The sequence below is a fragment of the Nicotiana sylvestris genome, chromosome 4 (genome assembly GCF_000393655.2).
Source record: "Nicotiana sylvestris chromosome 4, ASM39365v2, whole genome shotgun sequence".
NCBI classification, from domain to species: domain Eukaryota; kingdom Viridiplantae; phylum Streptophyta; class Magnoliopsida; order Solanales; family Solanaceae; genus Nicotiana; species Nicotiana sylvestris.
In genome coordinates this window covers 168606422-168617021 of record NC_091060.1, presented here as the reverse complement: position 1 = coordinate 168617021, position 10600 = coordinate 168606422, and the positions used below count along the sequence as shown (strand labels likewise).

General features: G+C 35.0%; 1 protein-coding gene across 1 annotated transcript; it reads left to right on the top strand.

Moving 5' to 3' along the window:
* Positions 1-3285: 3285 nt before the first annotated feature.
* On the top strand, positions 3286-9002 carry LOC104212635 (sugar transporter ERD6-like 6). Its single transcript, XM_009761960.2, has 18 exons — positions 3286-3680; positions 4296-4358; positions 4438-4527; positions 4641-4700; positions 4805-4870; positions 4972-5037; positions 5130-5205; positions 5737-5801; positions 5882-5974; positions 6115-6195; positions 6283-6367; positions 6854-6900; positions 7056-7118; positions 7199-7258; positions 7356-7421; positions 7516-7575; positions 7823-7937; positions 8577-9002. The coding sequence occupies exons 1-18, from the start codon at positions 3480-3482 to the stop codon at positions 8687-8689; spliced, it is 1470 nt and encodes a 489-aa protein (XP_009760262.1). The 5' UTR covers positions 3286-3479; the 3' UTR covers positions 8690-9002.
* Positions 9003-10600: the final 1598 nt, after the last annotated feature.

Sequence of the window (10600 nt, the reverse complement as noted above, 5' to 3'; positions counted from 1 at the left end):
CGATGCACTCTTTTTTCCTTACTAAGGTATTTTCCCACGGGGTTTTTCTTATAAGGTTTTTAATGAGGCGGCTAGAAATGCGTATTACTAAATATGTATACTCTTTTTCCTTCACTAGAATTTTTCCCACTGGGTTTTTCCTAGTAAGATTTTAACGAGGCACATTATCTTTTAATAAACATCCAAGGGGGAGTGTTATGAAACTATTATATTGTGGATGTTCATTTATTACTCCGCTATAGATAATCTTCCTGAAGAAGATTATCCATTTAGTACTCTGGTGAAGTTTATCTACAAGCAGCTGATGCAGGCAGGTTGCAAGCAACTCAATGAAATGATTTGCAGCAACTTCTTATTAAACAGACAGGTTGCAAGGAGCTCATGCAGACAGCTTACAAGCTGAAGAAAAGCCTCGCAGTTGCTTCATTTCTTCTATAAATAGAGGAGATTTCAGTTCATTATGGACATCAGTTTGAAAGTTGAATAATATATCAGTATCTCTCTGTACTTGTCTTTAGTTTATTTTACTTTACAGTTGTTATTTTATAACAAGTAGGATTTTGTTCAACCATTTCAAAATAAGGTGCAGCAATTATGTGTCTGAATTAAACTAATTATGATAAAATAAGAACAAAGATAAGCTGACTAGACGAGTACGTCGAAAAACGATGGAAAATCCAAACGCAATCCTATTTGGTTTACTTGTTTGTATCCACGTTCCATTATATTTCATTCAAAAACTAAGGCTCTTAATCAAATTTAATGGTTCCCACTTACTTAGCTTGTACAACTAATAAGTAATTATGCGTCGAATAAATAAATATGAAAGCACCTGTTGCATTCCTCACGTGCCATTTTTTCAAAGGAGTTATTCAGTTTTAATTTTATCAAGGAAAAGCAACAATCGTAGCTATTCTTGACCAAGAACATTTTTAAAAAAAATTAGCTGTATTTAGCTTCAAAGTAAAATAAGATGTGTATATGCTTTCATCCTCCCAAGCTTCATTTATGAAATTACATTCGGTATGTTATTGTTATTGTTGTAGTTATATTAGTGTCGGTTTCTTTTTTTTCCAGCCTAACCCAGGCCCTAGCAAGTATTAAATATATCTTTCTTTCTCCTTCTTTTTTTTTTAAATTTGTTTCTTCTTCTTCTTCTTCTATGTAAACTACAACTACTAGTCCTCCCACCAAGTCGTCGTCTCAATTATTTTTCTAATGTTATAGTGGCCTACATTTCTGGATAAGCTTGTAGAATTATACGAATTAATTATTAATGGTCGAGTTATCTATAACTTTCTCTTTCTTCTTTTCTTGATTGGCTGGTGTGATGTATTATTTTATTAAATTATTATATCAGCAAAACATATAAGATTATTCTTTTTACTCCTATTCGTCTTTTCTTCCTATCCTGTGTAATTATTTCCCTCTCTTGCTACTTAGATTTGAAAGTATATATTTGCATATTTAAAAAAGTCATGTTTGGTGTGTTATTATATTAGCATAAACTAGGTCAGCTAATAAATATAATTAAAGAGAGAGCACTATATTTTGGATAAAAATCATCAGTAAGTTGGAAAAAGGAAGAAGGTAGTGTGAATGCGTTGCATAGTAGGAATTCAGTGCCTAAATTTCTATTGCAGAAATACTACATTAAGGGGTCAGTTTGATTACCGAGATAAGGATATTTATCATAATATAAAATTTAATATTATAATTATTCCATGTTTGATTGTAGGTATTAGTTAATATCATTATAAAAGTTATACCCAAAATAGTGATATTAGCTATCTTATACATGAGATGGAATAGATAATCTCATAGGTTTGCAGAATTATAATCCCATAAAATATCCCAAAACTGAACCAAACGACTCCTAGGGATTTGTGTTATGCACATTAACAGGGTAAGTTTTATTATATTATCAATGTAGTCGACATGTAATATCATACTACTCCCTCTATTCCAGTTCATGTGAACCTATTTTTTTTTGGGTCCGTTTTAAAGAATGATCCATTTCTAAATTTGGTAACAATTTAGCTTAAACTTACAATTCTACCCTTAATGAGAAACTTTTATAAGTACACAAATATTCTGGGCCCCTTTTTCACTTGTTTAGGACCACAAATTTCAAAAGTCTTCATTTTTTCTTAAACTCCGTGTCAGTCAAACAAATTGGAACGGAGGGAGTACTCCCTCCGGTCCAAAATAAGTGTTTTTTTTGCCTTTTTTGTGGTCCAAAATAAGTGATTTTTTTCAGATTTCAAGAATGAATTAATTTTTTTTTACATTACCCTCGGAGTTAATAGTATTGGAGTATGTGTTAGGAGGACATGAGTAGTTTTATTGTGTGCCTCACATAACTGACATTAGTTGTGTGAGACTCCTTTTTGTCTCATAAATTTGTGGACCCCAATCTTACACTTCTGGGTTCACAAAAATTCGGGTCCACAAAACTGTGAGACAAAAAAGGTGTCTCATACAACTAATGTCAGTTGTATGAGCCACAAAATAAAATTTTCCGTGTTAGAAGTATTTATGTGAAGAAATAGTAAAAATTAATATAATCAATTTCATTGTTAATTAATGTTAAAAGGTGGATTTCTTAATTTGTGTGAAAACGGCTAAAAATCACTTATTTTGGATCAAAGGGAGTATATTTTTTATCCTTTTTTTTTGGGCAGTATCGCGGATTTCTTCAGCGACTTAATTGTTTAAAATTTTGCAGCAAAAAATAGTGGCATATTCCCATAAAACTACATCATAATTTAAAATTTTAGATATTTATTGAATTCAAATCAATAAAAGTCATATAAAGTCACATTAAGTTACAACTTTCACACATTATTACTACTACTTTCGTATAAAATGATACAGGCAAGTTTATTTGACAAGACACCCATGGACCATAGCGAGTCCATGTTAAACACATCAACAAGAATTGTGGTGGAGTGATAAGTAGTCTTTCATCCTTAACCAGAGGTCTCCGGTTCGAGCCCCTGGGTATGGAGTCGTCTTTGTTAGGGAGCACTTTATCCCCAATATGGGACTTTCCGGCACGAATCCGAATTTAGTCGGGTCCCAATATGAATACCGAACACCGGGGGAAACCAAAAAAAATGTCCACGTTAAACACATGAGAAACGAACATGACAAAGACAAAACAGTAAAAAGGAAAAATAGACCAAAAGTTTTACCTGGGACCCTTTTTGTGCTAAGTACATTACAGCCACCGTCCACAGAAATGTACTTTTCTTAATTTAGCTACTGTTGTCAGTCATAACTATTTTCATTCTTTCTTCCAAACCTCTTCAATTATATCTGTTTAATTCCCTCTTTCTTTGTCTGAAAACAATTAATATCACCCATATTTCCTAATTCTTGCTCCCTTTTCTTTTGCTGTCTAAATATCAAACAACTTCCTTATTCTTGATCTAATAGTTCAAATTTTCAAGAATTGTAAAGGGGTTGACTTAAAAATGAGTTCAGAAGAAAATAATGAAGATGGGAGAGGAGGAGGAGATCTGAGGAAGCCATTTTTACACACTGGAAGTTGGTATCGAATGGGTTCAAGGCAATCCAGTTTGATGGGTTCTTCTCAAGTTATGCGAGATAGCTCTATCTCTGTTCTTGCTTGTGTTCTCATCGTTGCTTTGGGCCCAATTCAGTTTGGTTTCACTGTATTGACTTTTCTAATCTCTCAACTCTTTCTTTTTCAAGTTTCTTTATTTTGGTTTTTATACTATTAGAAACTTCAAGTTTGATGGAAAAAGATTAAATTTTGAATGAAATTGACTTCTTTAGATTCTTTTATTGTGTAGAGGAATTACAATTTAGGTAAAAGGTTGCATCTTTATTGGGATTACAATTTGTTATGCCATTCTAATTACTTACATTTTTCTCATTCAAATTCTTGTCTTTGATTGTGTTGTTAAAGACATGATTAAGTAAATAAATATGTGCTCGGAAGTTTTTAGATGAGATGATCCCATGATTTAACAATTGCGACGTGTCTGTTTGACAATCTTCAAATTTGGTGGAAGAGGATAAATTTGAATGGAATATAAGGTTTTAGGTTTTTTCCTTGTGGTCAAAGGATCACAATTGGTTAAAAGGTTGTATCTTTATTGGGATTACAGTTTGTTATATCATTTTTATAACCTGAACCTCTGGAGTTGACATTTCCTTTTTGTGCCTACACTTTATTCGGTGACCTACCCGATTTAGATTGCTGCTATGGATATTTGCATGTGTGTCTCTATTTGATCAATTGTTTGTTCTTGTTGTATTTGAAGTGTGGCTACTCTTCTCCTACGCAAACTGCAATTATGAAAGATCTGAAGCTCACTGTTTCTGAGGTCCGGAAAAGTCATTCTTGCTTTCTATTTTAATTCGATTTGTTTTAGTGCTATTGTTGACTAAAATTGATCTTCTCAGTTCTCTTTGTTCGGTTCTTTATCGAACGTGGGTGCTATGGTTGGTGCAATATCTAGTGGTCAAATCTCAGAGTACATTGGGCGAAAAGGGGTAAGAGATCATTGCATCAAATTAAATAAGATTCTTGTTTTTCATTTACTATTTCTGTGTATTTCCCTTTATTGCTCAAGTGGATTCTCAACTCCTTTTTTGTCCTACTGCAGTCTTTAATGATAGCTGCTTTACCTAATATCATTGGTTGGCTTTCCATCTCATTTGCCAAAGTAAGACATTTTACTCGAAGTGTATGATATGGTGCCTCGTGAACCTACATTGCGACGTATGTACTTGTTTCTCCCTTGTTTTTTTACCTTCCGATATGGTTCAGGATCCTTCCTTTCTGTACATGGGAAGATTGCTGGAAGGCTTTGGTGTGGGAATAATCTCTTATGTGGTACTATTTAATTTCTTAAGTCTTTTGTGGTTACAATTATTGGATACACTGACATTGTCAAAACTTAATGCTTAAGCTTTTGGCTTTTTGATGTTTTTTAGGTTCCTGTATATATTGCCGAGATAGCACCTCAAAATTTGAGAGGGGGTCTAGGGTCTGTTAACCAGGTTCGTTGAGTTAGTCACTTGCTTTCCTTATAAACCAAAGTTCTTAATGCGTGCTAAATCAATCACATGCTATCATTTCTATCTTGATGCAGCTCTCTGTTACAATCGGGATCATGTTGGCCTATTTACTGGGACTTTTTGTTAATTGGAGGGTGCTTGCTGTTCTTGGTAATGATTATTCCTCTTGAAAACTCTCGTTAAGACTACATTGTACAGTTATTACGTCACATTATCGTTTTTTCGCTGGTGAATGACATTCATTGTGTATCATTACCTCCTTGCATCCACATGGAAGTAAAAGATTGATATAAAAATCTTCTTTTTTATATATCACTCAAAGGATATTGAATATTACATCATACCCCTTGAGGTGCGGCTCCTCCCCGGACCCTGTGCGATGCCTTGTGCACCGGGCTGCAAACAAACTCAAAGGATATTGAATATTAGTAAAAGATTGATCTGAAAAATCTTCTTTTTTTACACTTTTGGGGAGAGGGTTATGCTTCTTCTTAATTTTTCAATGATCAGCTCTAAAAGAAAAACGATTACCTAACAATTTCCAGATTAAACTTTGAATAAGCTGGCATATGACCGTGGCATAGCCACAGAAACCCATGGAAATGTTTAATTGTACTTGAACTAAGTAAATCCATGGAAATGTTTAATTGTACTTGAACTAAGTATTGTTTTCTCTTATAGGAACATTGCCTTGCCTAGCACTGATACCTGGATTATTTTTCATCCCCGAATCTCCGCGGTGGTTGGTGAGCTACATTATATGCCTGATTCCTTCGAGGCGTTAGTTGCTGTTTTTTCTCATTTAAATTTCTGTGTAAAAACATAGGCCAAAATGGGTTTAACAGAAGATTTTGAGACTTCATTACAAGTTCTTCGAGGGTTTGATGCTGACATTACCAATGAAGTAAATGAAATTAAGGTAAATTATCATATAAAGCAGTTTTGCTGTATTAACTCTCTGAAAAAAGGTTATTGCTACACATGCAATTCCAAATAGAACTTGCTGCTAAATTTGTAGTTAATAGTGCATTTTTTCCCTGTGTGTGTATGCGTGTGTAGAGGTCTGTAGCATCAACAAGCCGCAGAACAACAATGCGTTTTGCGGATCTCAAACAAAGAAGATATTGGTTACCTCTTATGGTATTTTGACGTCTCTTGCTGTTATTGAAGTCTCTTTGTTAGTCTATGCCCCTGTGTTTATCAATCTTTTTAATTTTTCACGTATAGGTAGGAATTGTGCTACTTATCCTGCAGCAATTAGGAGGAATCAATGGTGTGATATTCTATTCCAGCAACATTTTCCTATCTGCTGGTACGTAGATAGCATTAAACAAGCGATTGTGTTTGTCATCTGTTAAATATGGAAGTAGCTGTAGCATTTGCCTCCTCAAAACGAAGTGTCATGTTAAGTGTGTCATGTAGCATCTATCTCTTTGATATGATCCGCTGCTGGCAAAACCAGAGGCAGATCCGAGATTTAAACTTTATGGCCATTATATTTTTACAGTTATGGGTTCATATCTACCATTTTTTGCTAATTTAATGATTTACATATAAATTATACTCCTCGTCGAAAGTTATGGGTTCGATTGAACCCGTCAGTTTAACAGTACATCCGCCACTGGACAAAACTGAGTTGTGCTAGATAATACGTCATGAGAACCCTTGAAATAAACTAATTGACTAAGATCGATCTTTTACCTCATACACCAGTCCTTCAGTTACTTAAATCTCTTATGATCTACAACTTTTTTTATGTGATATAAGTCTCTCTAATTTAGCTGTCTCAATTTGACAGGTATTTCTTCAAGTAATGCTGCAACTTTTGGTGTTGGTGCTATTCAGGTCCGGCTTCTAAATATTTTTGTTTCTCTTATTTAATTTCCAAGTATGCATATTATTCAGAAAGGAAGGGAAAGTTTTCGATTTATGTGTAACACTTGCTTGCATTGCTTTCCTGCAGTCAGATTTAATCACTATCCGTCATGTTATTCATGTAGGTTGTTGCCACTGCAGTTGCGACATGGCTGGTGGATAAAACTGGACGTAGACTTTTATTAATTGTAAGTTTTATAAAAGTCATAACATATATGCATAGTTTTCCAACTTTTGACTTAAATTATAAGGGAAATGCTTTTTGTAGGTCTCATCTACTGGAATGACTGTTAGTCTCCTAATTGTTGCCGTTTCCTTCTATCTGAAGGTAATTTTGTGGAATAAGTTGCTTTTGCGTGAAGAAATGAAACTTAAACTTATCTTATCATCTTTCTCATCGTTTGTTATCTTTTGTATTTGATCAGGGTTTTGTATCTGAGCACTCTACCCTCTATGGTGTATTGGGAATATTATCAGTAGTAGGGGTGGTGGTATGTACCATTCTCGATGTGTACGCCATTCTCTCTTAAAAAGACATGCTTAAAGTAACATATTTTCATTTTTCTAACCAACTTCTCGTTTCAGCTCATGATTATTTCATTCTCACTCGGAATGGGCCCGATTCCATGGCTTATAATGTCTGAGGTACTTATTTTTTTATTTATCTTGTTACGCTAAATTTCAGCTTGGTATTGAGTTCTCTTAGTACCCGCTTTTGAGAATTATATAGTCTGTTGTACTAGACAATTTCTGAGCAATTGAAGTAGGTCCAATTATCTAGGATACTGATCTGGAATGACATGGACGACTGTTGATGAAAATTTTCGTGCTTGCCTTTACGTTGTTAATTTTTTATTTTTTTAAAACTTATTACGTGCATCTGGTATTTTAGATTCTTCCAGTCAAGATCAAAGGCCTCGCTGGAAGTACAGCAACATTAGCCAACTGGTTATTTTCGTGGGTAATAACAGTGACTGCACCGCTGCTTATGGCTTGGAGCAGTGGAGGTATATCTTTCTCTCCGGCTTACACCACATGTACCTCTTTGTATACATATTAGTATAACATCCATTCCCGAAAACAGCCTCTCTACCCCCTCCGGGGTAAGGGTAAGGTCTGCGTATACTTTACCCTCCTCAGACCCCACTGGGTGGGATTCTACTGGGTTGTTGTTGTTGTATCCATCTCTGCTATGTGGCCATGGACATGTATAGCCATTTTGGTCCGCGTAGCATGATACGATTCCCCCATTATGAATACGTGTGTTGAAAAGTTTCGGCACTTTCATATGGACTTTTAGAACATGATCATATTGGTAGATCTAATGTAGGGGTCTCTTGGTATGATGGATAAGCAAAAATAATCCTAGGATAAAAATTTAGTACGGCCTTATCCCTTGTTTGGTTACTAATCCTGGGATAAGTTATCCCAGGATTATTAAAAATAGTACCGAGATAACTTATTCCGTCCAAGGGTGGAATAGTAATCCCAGGGTAAAGCAGTAAAATTGACAACCCCAGGATTAATGCAACATATCAAACAGTCTATAAAAAATAATACTAGGATAACTAATCCCAGCATAACCAATCCCAACATAACTTATCTTCAACCAAACCACCCCTTAATGTATGTACATTTTATATCAGGAACCTTCACCATTTACATGGTTATGTGTGCTTTCACCGTGGCGTTCGTGGCAATTTGGGTACCGGAGACGAAAGGAAGAACTCTGGAGGAGATTCAGTTTTCCTTCAGATGAAGAATCTTTATTTTGTCATTGTTCTTTCTACTCCCTTGTTCCTCCTTGTTCTTTTTGTCACAATATCTATTTCCTTTGTGCAAAAGTTTCAATTTTTTGATATGTATAGGAAAAGTTAGTGGCATTGCTGCTTCATAGAGTGTGTATTTCATCTTCAGCTTATCAGCCCTTTACGAATTGTTTTCTTTTGTTGTATTTCTTGTTTGCTTGTTTCTGCAGCTGTAATTTACTAGTATGATTTTTTTGTATATTGCAAGGGTGATTATTTCATTCCATTTAAATAATGTGCAAAAAGGAAAATTTTATCCTTTAATTTAGGTGTCTTTGTAATCAAACTTTTTTTCTGATCAGCTTTCATCCTAATGTATAAAAGGGACGCCCGGTGCATTAAGCTCCGGCTATGTGCGGGGTCCGGGGAAGGGCCGTAACACAAGGGTCTATTGTACGTTGTCTTCTCTTACCCTGCATTTTTGCAAGAGGTTGTTTCCACGGCTCTCGAATCCGTGACCTCCTGGTCACATGTAGTAATTTTACCAGTTACGTCAAGGCTCCCTTTTTGTCGTCCTAATATATGTATGTGAAAAAGTTAGTGGTTGCAGTTTCATGAACTTGTATTGTTCTTTACCGGGGGCTTTTTCTTTACCATATGAGATGCTGCCACTAATTATCTATGATTTTCCCGAAAAGAACAAAAATACTTTAACAATAAAAATCTGTGAGTTTTAGTGGTTTCTATACGTATAAATTTTATTCCATAATAGAATTTCACACTAAAAATAAGATGCTTCGACTGTCCTCAAATTATGTTACTCTTTTTCTTAGACTGTGTGAATACTTTCATATTATCACCAAGGATGTGTGGGATTAATAAGATTCATCTATCTTTTTAATCCAGGAGTTTTCCACGTTGTGCACTAAGTAGTTTTCATGATGATAGCTGTTGTTTTTTTCTTTTTCCAAATTGTCCTTCTCGATTCATAAGCGCCAAATGCAATCTACAGTACCAGCATAGTCATTTGTTCCAAACCATTAGAATTGAAAAGCCAAAAAAATAAATAGTGAAACTGTGACATTTTTGAAAGTGAAGCGGCCCCATGAATTCTCTTTTCCTCCTTTTTTTGTTTGTTTTATTTTTTGTGTGTTTTGAGCCGAGGGTGTACCTGAAACAACCTCTCTACTCCCTCGGGGTAAGGTATGCGTATCCTCCCAACAGAGGCGGGTCAATGATTTAAAGTTTATGAGTTCCTATAACAACCTTAAGTAAATATACAATAAATAATTGGATTCACAATCAAATATTTATGGATATTTAGTAGATTTTTTAATACATATACATGGTATATGCAAAAGCTACTGGGTTCACGGGAACTCACGCCCCTGCTCCCTAGACCCCATTTATAAATTTTTACTGGGTTGTTGTTATTGGCGGTGGTGTGGGGGGAGGGGAGGTGTGTCAGCGTGGGGGCTCTAGAAAGAATGGCTGAGAAACACCATCCTGAATTTTCTGCCCTTTTAGGATATAGAAAGCCAATTTTGGATTTCACATTCTTCTATAACCAGACAGAGAAATTAAAGTGGGGCAGGCTATGAGTTCTGAAAATCTATGTGCGGTTTGCAATTGTCGCAAGACAATGTGCAGTACAAGCTTGTAACCATTTGCAATCACATTACCCCATGAGATGAGTTCATCAACATGAGGCATGACTGCTTACCACTCAAAGCAATTATATCTATTCATTTTATAGATAGTATTTGACTGGAGATTTCCTTTGAAAAAAGAAAAGATTATTGGCACGTATTAAAATGTTATTCAAATTTGTGGTTTTAATCATGTCATAATATTTATATAACTATAAGAGTATGTCATTAAGGATAAAGTAGAAGTTTAAAACTAAAGAGCAATTGTTGTTC